Raw genomic sequence first — 22,374 nt, 5'->3', positions numbered from 1 at the left:
AAAAAATAAATACATTTACGAAAAGATACATTATTTTATAATCATTTAAAACTATTTTACACATACATTTGTACTAGTTTCCTTCCCATCTCGTTTTCAAATTCAAATACGATCCTGGCCTTGAGCCTAAATTTTCCCACCGGCCCTTATTTTACATATTCAAATGACTACGCCACATCGGCCAATCAGCGTTCTTCTTACACGTTGGTCGCTTCTAAATAAACAAAAACAAGCAGCACCGCAATTGGTCCATCGCGTGCACACGCCAACTCCTGCTTTTGGAACACGCACGCCAGTGAAGGTTGCAAATTTGACTCAAGGGTGAACTTGCAGCAAAGTGTGGCGTCCGGATGGAGTCGAGCTTGTGGCTCGGCAAAAGGCGCTACCGAGCCGCGCTCACCGGCTGGACCTTCAACTGGACCCGAGTGGATAAGAAGAACCGGCAGGATCAAACAAGTACGCAGATTTTCACTTTATTTTATTTTTTTGTTTTACTCTCCCCTCGCGTACACACAATACAGCATCTCATGTTCTGAAATCGTCCATAACCAAAGCTTGTACTGTATGTGACTTAAACAAGTTGATGCTTTTTTTTTTCTTGACGTAAAATGCCATTTCTGTAAATTAGTTGACGTGTGTATCGCGAGACTTGAGATACTTTTTTCTTCTTCGATAATCTGATCATTTTACTGCTTATAATGTGGACTAACAAAAAAAAAAGGTGGGAAAGTTTTTGATGTGGATGTACAGAATTTTGTGAATCTTTGACAATTGAGACGTTTGGTTTTTAGAATGGTAAAAAATAAAAAGTGGATACGTTCAAATTAAAAAAAATCTTCGTGCAGAATGAAAACAACACAGTAATAATATATATATATATATATATATATATTCTTTAACTAACTACAAAATACGTATAGTACTTTTCACAGAGAGGACCTAGTATTTCCATAGTTTAAAAAATAAAATAAAAATACCAAGCATCATACAGTTAATGCTTTTGCAACAACAAATCAAACTGAAACAAGAAATCATAAACATCAAGTCACAATGAAGTCTTTCTGCATTTGCTATAACAACACCCTTGTGTTTTCATGATCTGGTTAAAAAAAAAAAAAAAGTCCACAGATTAAAATGCAATTGAATTTTTGTTGAGTTATTCTGTACTTTTCATCTGCTGTGAGGGACAGTAGGTCAAAGTTGACAGTACTGCGGATGTAGCATGGAGGAGGCCACCAGTTCGACTTTGTGATGAGATGACGTACACACTTAAGTTTTTGGAGGTGCAAAAAGCAGCAACAAGCTCCCATGACAGCGCGCGCGCATGCGCATACACTGTAACTTGTTAACCACAGCATGTGGTGTCAATGTTGTGTTATTGTGAGCAATTGGAGGAAGAGCGGCAAACACGCACAACCGGTTCAACAGCATCAACGAGCCCAACTGTGACATGATCTCACTGTGGTGTCGGGTGTAGAACCCGCTGTCAACGCCGTTCAAATAGAGTATTCGGCTTGAAAGTTTTGTGTGAGGAATGGTGGGGGGGGGGGGGGGGGGGCGTTCAAGAAAAGCCTACTAGAGCAACCTCATTTGCTGGCTCCTTAACATGAGCTTGAATGTAGGGTGTGCACACTTTTGTAATCACATCACTCAGTTGTTAATTTTACTTCCCCTCTTGAAAATATATATATATTTGCTTTGTACAGGTTATAGGATTTACTTTGGTCTTTTTTTTTTTTTTTTATGTTTTATACCACAAAGGGGTGTGTAGACTTTTTATATCTCTTTCATCACCACAGGATCACTTTTGACTTTTCATGCTAAGCCTTGATGCTGACGATCAAATGAACTCGGTGTCTTCTTTGTGCCCTGAATGAGAAAAAAAAGGCAGATCGTTAACTAGATGGTTGACTTTCTTGTGTTTCATGACGCCGCTTGTTTGGTTTTCAGTTTCGGTGGCGGTGGCGGATGTTGTCGGCGTGGAGGAGGGGCGAGTTAGCGTCCTCCCTCGCAAGTCGGTAGAGGACTCTGACAAGGACTTCACTGGTGAGTTGTCAAAAGATGGATTATCTGCCGAATGCCTTTCAACACTTGGCAGTGTGAAATGTTTGGTTGAACACAAAGCTATTATTCCGCCATCTAGTGGAGGAGCATGTAACTGTTCTGATGGTCACTAGACGCCACTAGCGTAAATCGATGAAGCATTTTGAGTGGGCAAATGGTTTTCATTTCATTTCCCTTCCAGTGTTCTACGTGAAGCGTGTGAGCGGCGGGAGCGCCCGAGGGTTGCTATGGCGACTGGGTCAGACCCAGTTTCGCTGCCCCAGTCGGGTCCTGAGAGAGCAGTGGACCAAACATCTGCGAGCTGCTCTCAAAACTCATTGTAAGGCGTCACGTCAAAGGCTTGAAAATGAAACGTGGTCATCATGCCCATCCTCTTTCAGGTCCTTTGCGTCCGAGCAGATTGTTGGTCTTCATCAATCCGTTTGGAGGTAAAAAGAAAGGACGGCACATCTACAACTCTCTGGCCGCTCCTCTCTTTGAGCTGGCTGGAATCAGCTGTCACGTTATCGGTAGGAAAACACGCAAGGTCGCCTACAACAGACGGACTTATTTAGAGATACTTGTAAATATCCGTAATTATATCTTACCGGAGTATTGATTGTACTGTATTTTATTTTGAAATTCGCTTTGTAAATCGAAACCGACACTACCGGTTTTGGGCTGTAGCTTTTGTTTTGAAGAGGCACTTCCGGGTTCCGTGCTGTTGGTACATAAAGTAGCTTGATAGTTTTGTATTGGTGGCCCCGCTGAAGTGGCAAAAGGTACATTTTGTTTAATAGGTTGTTTATTAATACGTAGCACAGGTACACGTTTTTTGATTACAGTGGCGGAGCCAGATTATGCCAAATACTTTTATTAATAATTAATTTCAAACTGAGTCTCTAAATATTGAAATATATTTAAGAACATTTAACATTTATTTAAGCCAGGCTTGGGAGGGTTACTTTTAAAATGTAATCCGTCACAGTTACAAGTAACCTGCTAAAAAATGTAGTTAGTAACGTAATCCAAGTACCATAATTTTAAAGTCATATAACTGGATTACACATATAATCACACGCCGTGTATATGTTGTGCATGATGTTTAAATAGTGAATTGGTGGGAGGAAGATTTGTTTGGAAGGTGTAACTCACATTATGGTTGTTGGCTAGCGGGCTAGCTAGCAAGAAGCTACAGCGCGTAGCATGCCGCTGGACCCTCAGCTCGAACTTTCGCTCCGAGTAAATTCCAGCGAATACCGGTCGCCATTTCCTCCTTCCATCCGTGAAGCTTTTTCAAACTGCCCGCGTGTGGAGGACACGACTAGTCGCGCTCTCTCTCGCTCTGTCCTTCTCTCTCTCTATCTCTCTCTCTCTCTCGCTCGCTCTCTCGCCCTCTCGCCCTCGCTCTCTTTCGCACTCTCTCTCATTGTAGAAATTGTAATCCCTCGAAGTAATCTCCATTTTTAATAAAAGTACCTGTAATCTGGTTAAAAAAAAAATCCTGTAACTAACGGAATACAGTTAAAAATAAATTGTAATCTGATTACGTAACGGCGGTACATGTATTCCGTTACTCCCCAAGCCTGATTATAGCACACAGGAGATTTTTGCTCATAATGTGCTCGACAAAATGTACAATATTTGAACAATAAACAATTAGCAGTGTTAAACATGAATGAAATTTGCAATTTGTTTGAAATTGTTTTCGTTTAAAGAGCATGTCATATTTTCTTGTTTAATTTTCCACACACCCTATGAAAAAATAAATACATTTGTTACTCCGAGCACTTTATTTACAACCACACAATGGTAATAATGTTATTATTTAATAATAATGTTATTAAATCTTGCTATTAAACCCCCCACTTCTAGACTAAAAACGTTAGGGCATATATTATATACTAAGTGAGTAAGTGCTAAACTGTATTCTTCAAGCTATTTTGTGTTAAATCTATTATTTTGAAATCCACGCTTTTAATTTGGTACTTCTGTTTCCTGTTTCACGTCTTCGTTTGCCATTCAGCTCATGGATTTATTTTTAGCTTGTGCAAAACAACTTGAACTTATTGATGTCCGTTCAAAACAATCTATTTGAATATAAAATATTTTAAACAGTCACTCACATCTCACGGGGAAACCAACATGACATTGCCAAAAACGTGTCATCTTGATGCACTGATCTGAAGTGTCTTGTGAGATTCTTCTTCTCTAGAGTCCTATTGAGGTGGATTACAACATATTGTGGTACAGAGCGCCACCTACTGTGCAGGAGGGGCATAGCAACTAGTAGGCGTCTGATTGAAAAAAACGGGAGGCTGTATTGGTTTATATTGCTTGCATGAGTTTGAAATATCTTTCAACTCTTACAGTGATGCAATTCATGTCTATTCTCAAATCATCAATAAAGTTTCCGCTACAACCCTAATAACACTTTTTCAGACCAAGTACGATTACAAGTACTTCCATTTGAGTCACAACAAAGTCACAACAACATAGCCAGAAGAATCCCGATTGAATAATCATTGACTGCATAAGGAGTGTTTTCATTTATGGATCCAACTTGAAACTAGTGTATGATAATAATTCATCATTAATCATCTCAACAATTTGTCACATTGGGCCAGTCAGGCAAATATTGGTCTGTCTGTTCGCTGGTGCGTGTCAAGACAAATCTTGAACTTACATAAATAATTATGGCAGATTTTTAGATCATGTATTACGGTATTTATAGTCTGATGTCATTCTTTGTTCTTATATTTAGTAACAGAGCGAGCCAACCAAGCCCGAGACCACCTCCTCAAGAAAGATCTCACCGGCTTTGACGGGTATGTGTGTGTGTGTGTGTGTGGGTGGGGGGGGGGTGGGGGGGGTCTCAAGGTTCTAATAGTTTAGAAATTGTCATTATGGTTAGTTTTTTAAATTAATTTTTTATTTAGTTCATTTTTATTTTTATTCAGTTAGTTTTGATTATTTTTCAGAGCAGGTTTGGTAATTTGTATTTTTTTTAAAGTGTTTTTTTGTTTTGTTGTAGTTTAGTTATTATTATTTTTTTTATTTTTTTTTATTTCGGGTGTGTATAGCAAGGTTATAATAGTTTAGACATTTTCATTATCAGTTAGTTTTTATTATTTTTCAGAGTAGGTTTGGTAGTTTTTATTTGTTTTAGGTGTTTTTTTTGGGGTTATAATAGTTTAGACATTTTCATTATCAGTTAGTTTTTATTATTTTTCAGAGTAGGTTTGGTAGTTTTTATTTGTTTTAGGTGTTTTTTTTGGGGGGGTAATGTTTTGTTGTAGTTTAGTTATTATTTTAAATTTTGGGTATGTGTGTGTTTGTGTGTCAAGGTTATAATAGTTTAGAAATTGTCATAATAGTTAGTTTATTTTGTTTCTTTTGGATTTTTTTTTAAATTCAGTTAGTTTTAATTATTTTCCAGAGCAGGTTTGGTAGTTTTTATTTATTTTAGTTTTTTTTTTGGAGGGGGGGAATGTTTTGTTGTAGTTTAGTTATTATTATTTTATTTCGGGTATGTGTGTGTGTGTATCAAGGTTATAATAGTTTAGAAATGTTCATTATAGTTAGTTTATTTATTTATTTTTTACTTATTTTTAATTCGGTTAGTTTTGATTATTTTTTAGAGTATGTTTGGTAGTTTTTATTTGTTTTAGGTGTTTTTTTGGAGGGGGGATGTTTTTTTGTAGTTAAGTTATTATTTGTATTTTGTGTATTACTTTCTTGTATGCACCTTGTATTAAAAAAAACATGGTAAGTATTGTCTAGTAAAAATTCAACAACATTTTATTTTAAAAGGATAGTAAAAAAGCAAGCATCTAGAAATCAAACACAGGTACTGTATAACTCAGCTGTTTTTTGTTTTTTTAAAGAGAGAATTGTTACCTAGCTCACGTTTTGGCTGCGGAAAAACCATTCAGCCACAAGCACGTCTGTCACTCAGGAGTGGCGCCATCTGGTGGCGCTTTTTTATTAGCTGCTGCTAGATGATGTCACTTCTACGCGACACACAGTAAGGACGAAGGACCACAACTCCAAGACGACTGTTCAACTTCCTTTCTTCCGGCTAACGGCCGTGCTGTCATCCGAAAAAAAATATTCATTCAAAATGAACCCCAAATGCTTACGTATGAAATGAAAGCCAAAAGCAAAATTCAATTGCTGCTGCCACCCGTTGACAATAAATGAATCTGCACACACACATCTTCGCATACACATGACGTCCGTCAGAGGGCAAGAAATTCGAACCCGTATCCAGTCTGAAAACTATTGGCCAGAGGCTTGCAGGAGTACCCTTTGTGAACATTTAGGGTGTTAATCTACTAATTAGAAGACGTTTCAGTCATAAATGATCAACAAAAGGCTATTGTCAAGATATTTGACCAAAGACAAAAATGAAGGACATTTTCGCTATAATGCTACATAAAATGTCATTTCAGCTCGTTTAAAAAAAAAAGAAAAAAAGTTTTTTTTCATTTGTAGTTTTATTTATTTTGTTAGTTTTTGTGATTGAAAATAACTTTGGTGTGTAAGTGAATTCTCACTCACAACAATTTGTGTGTGCGTGTTTCTGACAGCGTGGTGTGCGTCGGTGGCGACGGCATGTTCAGTGAGGTGCTCCACGGCGTGATCGGCCGCACGCAACAGGAGGCGGGCCTGTGCGAGAACGAGCCGTCTGTTGTGTTGCAAGCGTGTCCGCTCCACATCGGCATCATCCCGGCAGGTCGGCGCCAAACACCGAAAGCCGCTCACACGCGTGAGCGTTTGTCATTTCTTCTTCTTCAGTGTGTGTTTATTTATTTTCCCCCGCAGGCTCCACAGACTGCGTGTGCTACGCCACCGTGGGAGCGATCGATCCCGTCACTTCGGCTTTGCACATCATCATCGGTAAAGAAAAAAGAAAACCACTTTTCCACACTTCCTCTCCATTAGGACAGATAGCAAGAATTGTTTGGGCTGAGTTGAATGCTTAAAACAGTTTGCAGGAGAAAATGGAGGACTCAATTAAATTCAATTTTAAATAAAAAATGAGCATTTTAAGTCATCAATTACTTTTTAGTTACACATGTCATTTTTAGATAATTAATATTTAATTTATTTTTAATTAATTACATTTGAATCAAAATTGTCATTATTAGATCATTTTTTCTTTTCTTCTCTCGAAACATTAGCAAGCGATATTTTGGGCTCTAGCTGCAGCTCAATGAATCTCGCTGTTGAAGGACGAGCCTAAATTCCCTCCGATCCTGCCGTGCCATTAGAAACACATGAACCCATTGCCTCTTCTTTTTTTCAATAAAAAGTAAAGCACTGGCTTTTCAATGAAACGGTGACAAATCTTTCTTGCTGAGCTGTGGTCGACTTTTCATCCAAACTGGCGGGAAAAGCCATCACGCTACTTCCTGTTTTTTTTTGTTTAGCAACCAACACCAAATACGGGCACGTTTGCAACGTATGTCATATTATAAATAATAAATATTTATATTTTTTAAATTTTGTTTTTTATTTATAAATTTTTATATATATGTGTATATATATAATTGTTTATTTATTCATTCTTCTTTTTTTTTTGGGGCAGTTTTGGTCCGACATAATTATCGTCCCTGCGGCCATGAAAACCAAGTGTAATGCGTTAGCACCTTAAAACTGCAAATTGGCAATTCAGGGAAGAGCTTGTGTAAGACGATGAGTATAAATGTATTGATGACACCAAAGGAAAATGATCAAGCCCCTTTTTTTTTTTCCTGTTTTCCTTTTGTTTTGTTTCGCTGTTCGTGATTCAACGAAGCGTGACGCCGAGATTGTCCGGTTGTGTTTGCAGGCGACTCTCAGCCCTTGGACGTGTGCTCGGTGCATCACGCCAGCACTCTGGTGCGCTATTCTGTGTCCTTGCTGGGTTACGGCTTCTACGGGGACGTGCTGGCCCAGAGCGAGAAAAACCGCTGGATGGGGCCGCTCAGATACGATTATGCCGGTACGAGCCCACGAAAAAGTATGTGAGCCCTTTGGCGTGGCCTGCACTTTGACCTCGGACTAAGATTCTCATTAAGCAGGACGACCTCGTAACAGGAAGTAGCAAAAGTGCTAATGCTTTCTCTATTTTTAGGGAGATTAGTGCTGAACTTACCCGTACTCAATTTATTGACAATATGTCTTATCTTGCAGGTTAAAAAAATATTTTTGCTCTTCTGAGAGCTTATTTTTATGGGCATCTTTCACAACAAGCAATATTTCTAGAGAATGGAAAATAATTTGTGTGGCTATCGTTTGAGCGGACTGAGCTTGTCGATGGTTGTCTTGTAGGTGTCTTTGCAGAAATGCCGGTCATTCCGAAGGCTTCGCATCCTTTTTCTTAGCGCTTTATGCGGTGTGACTGATGTCAGGGTGTTTTGTGCGTGCAGGCGCGCTGGTGTATCTGAGCAACAGAAGCTACGCGGGCGTCGTTCACTTCCTGCCGGCAGACCCGATGCTTTCCAGCCCCAGGGACAAGACGCGCTGCCTCTCAGGGTAGACAATTAGGAAGTGAAAATACATGATAAGAGAAGGGTTTCTTTTTAAAATTAGAATAAATGTAGGCCACGTTGGGGCCAGACTGGTTTGACATTTTTGAGGTCATGCCAATTACAACATTTGATAGAATTAAATTTCAATAGGAAAGTAATCAAAAGGTTGTATAATACGACCACATATTTTTTATTTATATATATATATATATATATATATATATTAGAGCTGTCAAACGATTACATTTTTTAATCAGATTAATCACATTTTAGAATTACGATTAATCACGATTAATCGCCTAGTAAAAAAGGCATTTTTTTTAATTTAAAAAAAATCCCGCCAAATTTGAAGAGCACCAGTTAAGTGTTAATTCTTTTCGACATTTAATATTATGAGGACGTCTTCAACATTTTTGGATCCACTGCACCCGCTCATCCTTCCCTTTTTCTAATCAGTTAATTACTTGCATAATTGAAAATGGGGGGAAAAATGACCTTAATGTATTGACATGAACAAATATTCTAAATGCGATACGCAAACATTTATTAAATGCTTTACTTTAATGCATGAAATTATGTTTATTGTTCAAACACAACCTGTGCTACCTTAAACGTAGCTATCCGCTATCACGCTAAAGGCTAATCTATGGTCAAAATTAATATTGCTATTAATCTGCGTTCATTCATGGTTAATTTATGATTAATGAGAGGCGGAGGGGGAGAGACAGTTTTTTTCTCTCGGAATATTATCCCCTCCCAAAAAATCTGGCCCTAAATTACCGCCTTTTTTTTTTTTTTGCAGTAATTTGTCATTTAACTTTACAACATAACAAAAAAAAATTGCCCTTTTTTCTCTGTTATAATGTGTAAAAAACAAAACAATTTGGTCGAGCCGTAGTCCTAATGACACATTTTTATTCACCACTAACTCTCATCACTCAATGTCCATCTGGCTCCTGCGCAATAATGTGTGCGTGCAGGTGCGATGTATGTTCCAGGAGCACAGAGAGGCTTTTCCCCCAGTCTTCAGATTCAAGCTCACTATGCCGCTCGCACCTCAGCCAGATCAGCAATGACTCCGAAGGTAGCGCACACAAAGCATTTCTCAGCGTGTCCCCGTATTTTCCTCTCGATTTTTGTCTTTGTTGTAAAGGATGCAGGGATGAAATGGTGATGAAATGTGAAGCTCTTAGCAAGTGACATTTGTTTATCCCTCCGCTTCAGGTGACTGGGTGAGGGTGGAGGGCAGGTTCCGCTGCGTGACCCTGACCAGCATGTCGTGCTCGTGTCCCAAAAGTCCTCTGGGCCTCTCGCCCTCGGCCCACCTGGCCGACGGGACGGGCGACCTCATCCTGGTTTGGGACTCGCACCCGCTGGGCTTCCTCAAGTACCTCTACAGGCACACCAGCTCACAGGACCAGGTGACACATGTGTTATTCGTACCTGTTACACACAGATGCGCAATCGGGGCTCATTTGCTATATGATGCTTTTTTTTCCCTTCCCGGTTTGTGGTTAGTTTGACCTCCCGTTTGTGGAGGTCCACCGTGTGAAGGCAATTCGCTTCTCGGTGGCCTCTGGCGAAGAAGAGGACGTGTACAAGGAGGCGGGAGAAGCCAGTCTAGCAAAAGAAGAGGAGGAGGAGAGAGGATACGAGGAGGACGCAAGCAGGAACGGATCTCAGCAGCATCTGACCGACAAATGCGCGCAACCTCCAAAAGCCCCGTGCGGGCTCCTCTGCGGCGTCTGCTGCAGCAAAGCTCCCACGAAGTCCGTGTGGAACTGCGACGGGGAGATTTTGCCCTTCACCGACATTCTCTGCAGGTGGCGCCACTCGTTTGCCTCATCAAGGGCCACGTTTGGTTCTTAAAACAGATTGATGGGCCCTTTTATTTGTAAATTAGGGGGGGAAAGTCGCTTCTGTATTTGGTATATTTTCTTTTGACTAACACTCTTTAAATGAAATGTATTATTATTTTAAGTCATTCACCGCCAGCCCAGTAAAAATAGATCTTTATGAAATTACTCATGACATTTTTTTATTGTATAATTTTTACTTAATTTATTAGTAAATATTAAATAACTAATTATTTTGAATATATATGTAAAACTATTTAAAAAATATAATTAGTTTGATACCTGATTATATATATATATATATTATAACTTCAATAAAATGTGTATGTACAATTTTTATGAATTATTTTTTATATATATATACCTAATTTAATTTTGATTATGCAATCAAATAAAATGCTTACATAATATTGTTTATTTAAGTAAAACCAAGTTTTGTTTTGTACTTAATTGAGGGCACCACATTCTATTGACTGTTTTAAAAGAACTCTTAAGACATTTCTTTTTAGCAGAACCTATGGTCTCCCCTCCTACCTATGTTTTTTTTTTTTTGTAACTAAAAAAATGCACGTCGTTTTCTTCCCTACTTGTAGCCCTTTGACATCTTGCGATGTAAAGGACATTATAAATAAAATGCATTATTATTTATTTATTTATTTAATTTTAAATATTCAATGAAAGGTTTATGTAAAATTGTTCATTTCAGTATTCAAAAAATGTGTATATACAATTAATTTTAATTTATTTATTTGAACTTTCATACTAAATTTAAATGTAATCACTCAAATTGAATGTGGATGTAAAATTGTTCATTTCAGGAATAAAGTAATCAATTTAGTCTGAAATTGGTTATTTTGATAAGAATTAAAATATATATTTGCGATTAATTTAATTATTATTTGATGAAATTAATCAAATAAACAATATTTATGAGAAGAAGTATATACATCTAAATTGCTGTACTTTCTATTCATTACCAGCTGGAGATGCAATCACTCAATTGGCAATCTCGTGGTTTGCCGCTCCTGGTCTACGATCAGGTTTCAGCATGTTCTTGTGTCGTCCATCAGGATTCACGGGCAGCTGGTGCGACTTTACGCCAGGGGCATTGAAGATACGGCGGCCGCGCAACCACCAACTGGCCAAATGTGAAAGTCCAAAAGAAGAAAAGAGCCCTCCATCTTTGGGGAGCTTGCCAAATGTTGTTTTTAATCATCCACGGGAATGAAATCAATAAACTATTTATTTTTATATCCATTCATACACTTTCCATAGCATTTGTCCTCATTTGGCTGACGGGTGAACTTGAACGTATCCCAGTTGACTTTGGCTGGCAGCCAATATAGTGCCTTCCCTAAAAAATGTTTTATCTAATGCCTTCTTAAAAAAATTAATTAAAAAAAGTCAGTCCCTGCCTTTCATTAATTCAAAGTCAGGGCACGCTGACAAGCAATGGGCCGGTCGCCAGCACACAATGAACACAGCGGATTGTTAAAGGAGAGCTCAAGTCAAGCATTTTCTTTGCGTAATGTGTTCTCGTTTAAATCAGCAATCGAATTAAAATAAGGTTGGTGAAGTAATAATTATATAATCATATTGATCCACCTTTTTTTTCACCCATCTCGGGGCTGCCTCGTTCTACATGTAAAAAAAAATGCTTCTGCAAATATTTTAGGGGGCTAAAAGTATTTTGGGGGAAGGAGAATACTTTTTGAAAAACGATTTTACAGTTTTTTTCCAAGTAAAAAAAAAAACACACACACACAAAAAGCCACCAATAAGCAGTCACCGCGACTCCATGTCCATCCATTCATCCATCATGGCTAACAAGAAATGTTTTGCCAAAATACACAACCAAACAAATGACAAAAGTGAAACCGAGTGAACTTTATTGTTTCTCAACCTGCCAACAGCGGCCCATGCCGTCCGTGTGTCACAAGTGGGGTTGCACCCACTTGTATTTGCCCTCATAGCGGAATCCAGCCGTCCTCAGCAGCTCGTCTGCTTCGCTTGGACCGCGACTGAGCACAAAAAAACAAACAAAGACCTTGAAGTGGACTGAATATTTATTTGTGTACATTGTCCACAATGTCTTCCAAAAGGAAATATTGCAAATCCACAGTAACAGTCGTTATCATCTCGCCATGTTAGCATAGCAACTTTAAGCATGGTATCAATTCTACTCTCAGTACACTTTCAAATATTGCTTTACAATGAAGTTGCTGGTAAGCAAGAATTTAGATTTTCCATTCTGTTGAGGCCGAACTTGAAAATAGTTCTACGCGAAAAAGCCCAAATCGCAATAAAAATTCAACAAAAGGGAGATTACACAATTCGTCAAAATTTGGAATTCCGACGTTTTGAGAACATTTCCCAGCAAATGTATCACATTTCGGATCAAACATATTTACCTCCCGTATTTGTAGGGTAAAGGACGTGCCTTCTTCTCATCGATTTGGTGGAGGAGCGGGGTGAAGATTCTCCAGGCTTCTCGTAACTCATCGCTGGAAGACAAGTGGACGTGAGCAGCGCGCGTTTTCAGCAATGAGCAAAGCGGTGAAGCGTGTGGCGGAAACCTTCGCACAAAATGCATCTGATTGCCGCAGACGACGTCCAGGAGGAGCCTCTCGTACGCGTCCGGCAGCTTCACGTTCTGCCCGGATGAGACGGGAGACGTTATTTCGGAAATGCTTCACACAAACACACGCCCGTCTGCGCTTTTCTTTTTATTTATGTATTTATTTATTTATGGATATGGATTGTTGTTTTTATTTATATGTATTTTTTGTATTACATTTTTGAATTATATTTGTTACATCCAGTTTTATTTTCACTTTTATTTATGTATTTATTTATTTATGGATATATATATATATATATTTGTTTTTTGTTTTTATTAATATTAGTTTTTTTAATTAAAATTTTGAATTCTATTTTTTCTATCCATATTTATTTTCACTTTTATTTATTTTTTTGGGGCATTTTTGTGATGTCATCTCCACACAGGAAAGCTCAGATTGGAACCCCGAACCTGAAAACCCGTTCGTGCTAACCACTAGGGCGCCGTGCTGCCATCATGTCTTTATCATTTTCACCTTGTATCTGCTCCTGTAGGTGAGGTCCAGCTCGGTCTCTTCTGGGCTGAAGTGGCCCCCGGGCCTCTTGGTGGTCATCTTCAGGTAGATGGCTTCATCCGGCTGCACGCGGACCACCAGCTCGTTCCTCTGACATTCGTTTCCGAAGATGTCGCCGGGCACGTCGGTGAACTGCAGCCGCAACTCCGCCTTGCGCTCGTTCAGAGCTTTGCCGCAGCGCAGGATAAAAGGCACACCTGCGACGGAACAAAAAGGAGCTCGATCACAACTCAAATACCAACAAATGTAAGATTTTTCAACCGAGCGAGTGGCGGTGGCCACCGGTGGAAGGCGTCTTCCACCTTCCTTCAGTGGTAGTGAACCAGAAGTATTTGCCAACTGCCATAGGCAAGAAGAAGAAAATGCAACTAATGTGTGATCTATCGCTAGTTTAGCATGTGGCTTCCGCCACAACAGGAATTAACTTTTTACAGCACCAAAGTCGCAATAGTCGACCAGGAATCTAATGCGACCATCTACGTTTACGGCAAGCCGTTTTAAACAAAAAAGAAAAACTTCTGTAGTTAGAAGCGAAAGTTTCAAATCCAACCGGAACTCATTCGCTGCCGTCCACTCGATTAGAAAACGGGAATTTCGTGTGCCAGTCTGAGCTCAGTGCATACAAGTCGCACCTGAGTATACGTCGCAGGACCAGCCAAACTATGAAAAAAGTGACTTGTCGTCTAAAAAATATGCTACTTTTATTAGTGTATTACATTTTATTCATTTGCACTTTTTTGAAAATGCTTCATTTTAGTTGTTTTTTTATATAAGGAATAATATATATATTTTTTTAAAGGCATGAGAAATACAATTTCCAACTGCCATAGTACAAAATAAATAAATGAAATAAAATAAATTAAAAATTAAAAATTAAAATTAAAATTAAAATTAAAATTAAAATTAAAATTAAAATTAAAATTAAAATTAAAATTAAAATTAAAAATTAATTAAAAAAAATAAAAAATTAAAATTAAATTTTTTAAATTGAAATGAAATAAAATTAAAATTAAAATTAAAATTAAAATTAAAATTGAAATTGAAATTAAAATTAAAATTAAAATTTAAAAATTAAAATTAAAAATTAATTAAAAAAAATTTAAAATTAAATTTTTTAAATTGAAATGAAATAAAAATTCAAATTAAAATTAAAATTAAAATTAAAATTAAAATTAAAATTAAAATTTAAAAATTAAAATTAAAATTTAAAAATTAAAATTAAAATTAAAATTTAAAATTAAATAAAATTAAAAATTAAAATTAAAATTAAAATTAAAATTAAATTATTATTTTTTAAATAATAAATAATAAAAATAAAAAATAAAGTAAAAGTAAAAGTAAAAATAAAAATAAAAATAAAAATTAAAATTAATCAACAATAAATATAAAATAAATCAACCCTGAAAGCTCATGTATAAAATGAACTGACAAAGATGAAAAGGAAGGACATTTATGCTATAATTATAGTTTTAGTTAGTTACCGTTTTTTTTTTAAAACACTTATTTTATTTCATTAACAAAAAATGCTTTTTCAATTTTATTTAGTGATTTTGTTCATTTTTGTTAACTATAATAATCTTGATTGCACCTGTCTTGTATGTTCCCTCGCAAAAAATTGCGCTCACTCGGAGAAAAAACAACAACTGTTATCACGCAAACATTGTGAAGGAACGCAAAGTTTTTGTGATGAAACAAGTTTTTGGGGGAGGGAACACAAAGTGTTTTTTTTTCTGTCACCAATAGTGACATTTGGTGACTCACAATAGGGACTCCATAAAAAAAGTCAAGTAAGCCCCTCTTTGTTTTGCACAAGAGCTCAGATGGTATCCTATTTTATTTATTAATTTATTTATTTTTACTGAATTCATACTTGAAATGTTAGCTCAAGCTGCCAAGTGCCAAGCTTCCAAACCAAAAATACTTTGCTGATGTCATACCTGTCATTTGCCTTTTGTGAAAAAAACAAAATGGAGCTTTCTCCTCTTACCGTCCCATCTTTCATTGTGCACGTAAAGCACAGCAGTGGCAAAGGTGGGAGTGCAGGAGCCTTCAGGGACGGTGGGGTCGTCAAGATAACCCAATTTGGCGAGGCCCTCGCCTTCGGGGTCTCCCACGTACTGGCCGAGCAGCACTTTGGACGCGTCCACGGGAGCGACGCACTTCAACACCTTCACCTTGTGAATGACACAAATTAAAGAAAATAAATGAATGACTGAAGAAACAACAGTCAATATTGTGTGGGATAACATTCCAGACTCACCGGTGAAAGAATAACGTTTTTTATTATGGAGCCACAACACTGACAATAAGATTTGGTATTGGAAAAAAATGTGTTATTGTGGGGAAAAAAAAGCTACATTGAAACAAGTATTGGCATTGTAAAAGGCTGTATTGAAAAATAAAATACAGACATTAAAAAAACACTATTTTCTTTAAACATATTTTATTTTTTGCCTGTAAATCAGTTTTTTCTACGTCAGTGTTAATGTTTCTGTAGTAAACCATTTAGCATATTAGCATGACATGATACATAAACTAATTTCAAACATGGTGGTTTTAAAGCCACAAGTAAGATATATAACCACATATAACCTTTGTGGTAAGTAACATAATATATAACCACATATAACCTTTGTGGCTTACAGGCGGTTTAGGAGTTCCTGGTGATCTTATCCATGAGTATTGCCTTTAGCCAACAGAGGGCGCGCTCTCCTCTCTCCTCTCCTGAAAAGCTGGAAGGCGTTCTCGCGCTCAAAGCCCCGCCCCCAACCCCAACCCCGCCCCCCACTTTAAAACTGCCAAAAATCTGCAGATTGCCATTGAAAAAGACATCATAATACAAAAAATATGCTTAAAGAAAAAAGTGTTGTTTTTTTATGTCTGTATTTTATTTTTCAATACAACCTTTTACAATGCTATTACTTGTTTCAATGTCAATCCAGCTTTTTCCACAATGAAATTTTTTTTTTTAGTACCAAATCTTATTGTCACTATTGTAGCTCCACATTACCTCTCTCACATGCTTTGAAAACATTTATAGGTATTAATATTAATAAAATATTTGTGAAAAGTAATCCTTCTTTTGCGCTCCCGTCTTCATAAGGCATGTCCAATAGGAGAGGGCGATTTCAGAGCGCTAACAGTGATAGCCTCCCCCCTTACTTCCAAATATGGGCAAGCTTGCACACCAGGAGGACACACGATCTTGCACACTGCCCCACTGTGCACACCCAAAAAACAACAAGAAAAAAACTAAGTGCAGTGTGAAAAGGTCTGTTACCTTCTCATTCCTCACGTCATCTGGCCCGGTGGATGTGGGCTTCTCCATGGCGGCCAAGCAGAGCATCTGGAGGAGATGATTTTGCATCACGTCTCTGCGTTCATACAAAAAAAAGAAGAAGAAGAAGAAGAAGAAGAAGAAACAATGAGCAAATTGGCGTCCTTCTCTCCCGCAGCAGTTGGCCAGCTCGCTCACCGAATGATGCCAAAGCTGTCAAAGTAGCCTCCGCGTCCATATGTGCCGAAAGGTTCTTTGAAGGTGAGCACCACACACGACACGCTGTTCCTGTTCCAAATGGGTCCGAAAATGCGATTGCCGAATCTGGAAGCGGGAGAAATAAAAGTGCACACAACGGTGGAGTTCAGCAGGTCTTCCTCCGACCCGGGTCAAAGTATGATAAGAGGGTCAAATGTTTAGTCAGTCTGCACGTAAGGGGATGTCAACCCCCCTTCTTTTTTTTTACAATAGGATATTTTACGCGCCCCCACTAAATAGCATTGTAATTAACTCGTTCACTGCCATTGACGGCTATAGACGTCAAAAATTAATTTGAACTATTTCTATTAGTTTAACATTTTTTTCCCACTTTTATTAACAAGAGTATGAAAACCTAGAATTTTTTTATTGTACATTTAGAACAGATATAAAATTTGTGATTAATCGTGAGTTAACTCATGAAGTCAGGCAATTAATTACGATTTGAACTGCCTGACACTCCTAATTTTTAATTGTAATTAATCGCATGACATCAATAGTTAACTCATGATTAATCATAATCTGTTCTAAATGTACAATAAAAAAATGTTTCTAGGTTATCATACTCTTGTTAAGAAAAGTGGAAAAAAAAATTACTAATAGAAATAGTTCACATGAATTTTTGACGTCAATAACCGTCAATGGCAGTGAATGAGTTAATATTGCGATTGTGGAAAATGAATTAACCAGCAAAATTCAGCCAGTCAGCCATTTTGACACGTGCCGCTGACTGAGATTGACATCACACTTGCTCGGGGCTCGGTTAACAACCAATCACGGCTCACCTGTTTTCTGAGTTTCGGATCATGTGATGTTCCCAAGCCGAGCCGCTATTGGTGGCGTGTGGGTGCGTGTTCACGGTTTGTGTCTTTGCGTGTGTTGTGAGTCTGGTACCTGAGCACCATGAGGTTCTGCACCATCTCTTTGCCCAGGTAGTGGTCAATGCGGTAGATCTGCTCCTCCGAAAAGAGCGAGGCCATGTGCGTGGACAAGTCTCGGGAGCTCTGCAGGTCCCGTCCGAAAGGCTTCTCAACGATGAGTCGGGTCCAACCTCTGCCGGGGACGGGAATGCTTATCACATGGCAGGGCGGGGCCACTCATTGATTTTTAGCCATTCTTTGTATTGAGTTTTTTTTAGGTTGTTCTTTTTAAGTGACCACTGTTAATTAAATAGGGATGATGTTGACCAAAGGAACCTATCTTCACATTAATTGTATCGAAAACAATATTCTGCTATTTCTGTGGAGGGCGATGAACGTCAATGCTGGAGTAAAAGTTTGTAGGGAAAAAAAAAACAGTTTGAAAGTTTGTTTTTTGTTATCAGGAGGAGTTACAAATTGTGATCGTGATTTGTTATTTTATTTTTGTCTGAAAAGTGCCAAACTGGAGGATGGAATTTGCGTAGGAATTTGCGCGTGAGTGCAACTGAAATGTTTTCGAATTCCGAAATGTAGAATGCGGAACGTTTTCAATCACGGCAGAAATGTGGAGGGAAATTTAACACAGAAGGGACTTCCAAAAAGCTTCCGTGTTGTCCAGTCGAGATTGGCAGCCTTGATGTTTTCTGTGAGCTTCTACCGAGCAAATATCTCGTAAACGTTGGCATTTTTTTTTAAGGAATTTTAGGAATACGGAATATAGTTCCCAAAATGTTCAAAAGAAGCTTGTATTTTGAATGGGAATGATGGTCTACTTGCTCAAATGCTGTTTTTGTGTGTGTGAAAAATTTGGAATTCTTGGAGAAGGGTACATTATTGGAGCGTAAGTGTGTGTGTGTGTGTGTGTGTGTGTGTGTGGTCTTGTTTTTGTGACATAGTGGGGCCCACATTCCGGGATTTCAAAGAGTTGTGGGGCCCAACTGTCCATGTGGGGCCATTTTGCTGTGCCCCACAAGTTTAGACCTCTTTTTGAGGGGTTGGTTTTAGAGTTTAGGTTTGAATTGGGTTATGGTTGAGGTTAGGGTAAGGAATGGGGGTAGGCAATCATTTTTGATGGTTGGGGCGAGGAAATGCATTATGTCAATGGGATGGCCCCACAAAGATAGTAAAACAAACCTGTGTGTGTGGGTGTGTGTACTTTTGTTTTTCCCACATTGTGGGGCCCATACAGCCGTGTTTTTTCCAGGTTTAACTACCACTGTGAGGACCGACTTGAAATTGTGAGGACATTTTGGTGGTCCCTACAGACCTCTTTTTGAGGGTCAAGACTTGGTTTTAGAGTTTTGGTTTGAATTGGGGTATGGTTGAGGTTAGGGTAAGGAATGGGGGTAGGCAATCATTTTTGATGGTTGAGGTTAGGGAAAGGCATTATGTCAATGAGAAGTCCCCATGATAAGACAAAGATAAACGTGTGTGTGTGTGTGGTTGTGTGTGTGTGTGTGTGTGTACTGACTTGGGGCTCATGCAGTGGCCGTGGATGTTTGTGCAGACTTGTTGGTAGACAGTGGGGGGGAGCGCCAGGTAGAAAAGCCGGTTGGCCTCAGCCCCGCCCGGCAGAGAGGACACATGAGCATCAAGCTTGCGGAAAGAACCGGCGTCATCATAGCGACCGCTCAGGTACGAGTTCCTGCCGAAGAAGGCGGAGAGGCGCTCACCCTCGCCATCAGTCACCTGAGATCGAGGAACACGGACGTCCGAAATTAGCATTCACATCCAGATAACTTTATTGATCCGGGTGTGTGCCAACAAAAGTGCAGCTTCCTGGTCAAACTGCACTTTGAGAAGGAAATCTCAAGTCTTAACTTTGCAGTTTTAAGCAAGTCAAAAGTGAATTATTATCTGATTCCTTAAATGTATTATGATTATGATATTGTTATATTGATCTATTTTTTGCTTTATGAGTTTCAGTCCATTAACTTGTATTAATTTACAGTAGGGGTGTGCCCAAAAAATTAATTCTCATAAGAATCGCGATTCTCATTTAGCATGATTCAGAATCGATTTTAGATGTCCCAAAATCAATTTTGTTTCAATTATTTTATACTGTCTTGCCCTTGTTTGTGCGTGCCTTGATTGGGAGCACTGTTTATGTTGTACACGATTTGGCCACTTAGGGGCAGTGTGGTTCCGCTCGTTCTGATACACTGTTAAGTTGTAGCCACATAGCAGCAAAAAGTCACGATCAAGTTATTACAATAAAAGTTGTTGTTTTTTGCAGTGTAGGATGTTAAGATGCTTCTCTGTATACATTCCCGAAGCGTTTTGTATGAATAGAATTCGCGAGTCAGACTGGAGTAGATCATGACAATTCTTTGCATATATCTATAAATTGAAGCAGAAATCATTGTCAATCAAATATTTTGTAATCTAAAATTGTGCTGAATCGATAATCGATTCTGAATCGAATCGCAGGCCCAAAAAATCGGAATCGAATCATGAGACAGTCAAAGATACCCGGGCAGATGTGCCACATCAAATATGGCGGACGTGCTGACCTATTACAGAAACAAGCCAAACTCCTCAAAACAGCATCTATGAGTGTAAGTCTATGCTATCACATTAGCACTCACTTTTTTGGGGGGTTATTTTTTAATGGTCGAAGACTTTATTGTTGTCAAAAACGACCTGAAGCTTAGATTATGCGTGACCAGCTATCACTGACCTCAACTACTTGGAGAGATGAAAAAATACAAGTAAATGCAACAACGGACGGCTACCTTCAAGTAAGGCAGACACGCCATCTTGATGTCCTCCACTGTCAAGTTCGAGCGGGCGAAGCCCACAAAGTAAGTGTCCTCCGGAAGCAGGCCATCTCGGAACAACCACCTAAGAGAACACACTTGACTACAACAAATCAAACTTTTAATCACAAGATTTTATTCATGAGCAGACTCACCATAAAGTGGAGTAGATCTTCTTTTTAGCAAGATCCCCCTACGAGATCAAATAAATCGATTTATTATAGCAGCGAGACAGTATAAGGAATGGAATTCAATTTATTGTCACTGCACGTCATAAGTACAGAGCAACGGAATTTAAGTTTAAGAAACATACAAACATAAAATCAAATAACACAATCAAATAAAAAAAACAACAACAACAACAGGATATTAAATCAAATTTGAACTTTTGAATTTAACGATGCGAGCGCACCGCCACACGGACGAATGAATCGGTCTAAAAAATAATAATCGACGGCCCGGTCAAGACATTATAAATCGCTTTTATGTTGCTGATATAGCTGCTCTGCTTAAAACTGTTTTTATTAAACAACCACAACAGTCCAGTTGCGATCGATTCTATGCCATGAAAAGAAAATGTCCTGGATGACTGAGAATATTATTCACAAGTGAGCTGTTGACTCGAAGTGGGAAAAACAAGTCTTGTCGCAAATATGTGTGATGTCAGATAGCGCTGATTTTGGGAGGGGGGGGGGGGGGGTGGGGGGGGGTGGCGCGTGTGCATTCTTAGAGAAGGTCACATTAAGTTCACCTGTAAAAGTTTGAATGGATTTTAGGCTCGTCCTGAAATTTCACTCAAAAGCCAAATATCTCAAACTTTTTTTTTTTTTTAGTAGTGTATGTTGCAAAACATGATTATACTACTACCTGAAGTTTTTATTTTTTTTTATTTTTATTTTTATGGCACTAGTTAGTTAAGAATAGGTATTATTTGAGTATTTGAGAATACACTGAGCTGCACAAGGACATTTTTTTTTTGTCTCTACAATAAAGATTAGTGTCATTGTGATTCCAAAATGATAATAGCTGTAACCTGAGTGAGGGGTCCGAAGGGCATCAGAGAGAGAGAGAGCAGACTTTGAACACATTCCATTTACAAGTAACTAATGTGCATGTGACTTGATGCATACTAACAAGCCACTTTTTAAACATGCAAAGAGTTTGGGCTTTATAGGTCAAAGCCAATCTAATAGACACAAGTCCCTTTCCCGCATTGTTGAACGAAAGATTGCCAATGGCCGGTGAATCATTAACAACCACGAAGTAAGATGATGCGAAACTTGTACTGACCGAGGCTCCCAGGATGATGAATATGTTGGAATGATCGGACCCAAGCTGTCCATGGAGTTCCCTCCTGAGCTGGCTGAAAACTTCCGAGCGGCTTAAGGGCTCCGCGTTCTTATTTTCCTTCTTTTGCACGTCCATCAGCTCTCAGCCTCTGTGGAGACAACATGACACAAACATGCACAGTGCACGCACACACACACGGTCGGTAGCACAAAGTTAAAAGTCATCGTGGCCTTGCACAAAGAAAAAATAAATAAATGGGTTGATGCTGCCACCTACTGGCAAAAGGAAGTACTGCAAGCCTCCCTGGCCGGGGCGTCGT

General features: G+C 38.5%; 2 protein-coding genes across 2 annotated transcripts; one reads left to right on the top strand and one right to left on the bottom strand.

Moving 5' to 3' along the window:
• The first annotated feature begins 194 nt into the window (after nucleotides 1–194).
• LOC147179988 (ceramide kinase) lies at nucleotides 195–11,678 on the top strand. The gene is made up of 13 exons (XM_086067126.1): nucleotides 195–456; nucleotides 1,951–2,046; nucleotides 2,246–2,383; nucleotides 2,445–2,573; nucleotides 4,808–4,871; nucleotides 6,636–6,781; nucleotides 6,871–6,945; nucleotides 7,880–8,032; nucleotides 8,460–8,565; nucleotides 9,542–9,645; nucleotides 9,786–9,982; nucleotides 10,080–10,384; nucleotides 11,488–11,678. Exons 1-13 carry the CDS (start codon nucleotides 351–353, stop codon nucleotides 11,567–11,569), a joined length of 1,701 nt encoding a protein of 566 aa, XP_085923252.1. The 5' UTR covers nucleotides 195–350; the 3' UTR covers nucleotides 11,570–11,678.
• Nucleotides 11,679–12,285: 607 nt separating this feature from the next.
• LOC147179987 (glucose-6-phosphate 1-dehydrogenase-like) lies at nucleotides 12,286–22,274 on the bottom strand. The gene is made up of 12 exons (XM_086067882.1): nucleotides 22,056–22,274; nucleotides 20,921–20,958; nucleotides 20,742–20,850; nucleotides 19,478–19,695; nucleotides 17,981–18,139; nucleotides 17,027–17,152; nucleotides 16,832–16,925; nucleotides 15,539–15,725; nucleotides 13,513–13,748; nucleotides 12,994–13,070; nucleotides 12,829–12,921; nucleotides 12,286–12,438 (listed from the first exon to the last, which is right to left on the bottom strand). Exons 1-12 carry the CDS (start codon nucleotides 22,188–22,190, stop codon nucleotides 12,351–12,353), a joined length of 1,560 nt encoding a protein of 519 aa, XP_085924008.1. The 5' UTR covers nucleotides 22,191–22,274; the 3' UTR covers nucleotides 12,286–12,350.
• Nucleotides 22,275–22,374: the final 100 nt, after the last annotated feature.

This window comes from Leptonotus elevatus, chromosome 2 (genome assembly GCF_054856555.1).
Source record: "Leptonotus elevatus isolate MCC_2025b chromosome 2, RoL_Lele_1.0, whole genome shotgun sequence".
In the NCBI taxonomy this organism is placed as follows: Eukaryota; Metazoa; Chordata; class Actinopteri; order Syngnathiformes; family Syngnathidae; genus Leptonotus; species Leptonotus elevatus.
The sequence above is the reverse complement of the archived record's forward strand: the minus strand, read 5'-3'. Positions and strand labels throughout refer to the sequence as shown.

Excerpts from the sequence above, each read along its gene's own strand:
- LOC147179987 (XM_086067882.1), bottom strand. The coding sequence starts at position 22,190 with ATGGACGTGCAAAAGAAGGAAAATAAGAACGCGGAGCCCTTAAGCCGC. Across the intron at positions 17,153-17,980 it reads CAGAACCTCATGGTGCTCAG|ATTCGGCAATCGCATTTTCG; the intron begins GTACCAGACTCA and ends TCCCGCTTCCAG. Across the intron at positions 12,922-12,993 it reads CAGATGCATTTTGTGCGAAG|CGATGAGTTACGAGAAGCCT; the intron begins GTTTCCGCCACA and ends CTTGTCTTCCAG.
- LOC147179988 (XM_086067126.1), top strand. The coding sequence starts at position 351 with ATGGAGTCGAGCTTGTGGCTCGGCAAAAGGCGCTACCGAGCCGCGCTC. Across the intron at positions 2,384-2,444 it reads AGCTGCTCTCAAAACTCATT|GTCCTTTGCGTCCGAGCAGA; the intron begins GTAAGGCGTCAC and ends ATCCTCTTTCAG. Across the intron at positions 8,033-8,459 it reads GCTCAGATACGATTATGCCG|GCGCGCTGGTGTATCTGAGC; the intron begins GTACGAGCCCAC and ends TTGTGCGTGCAG.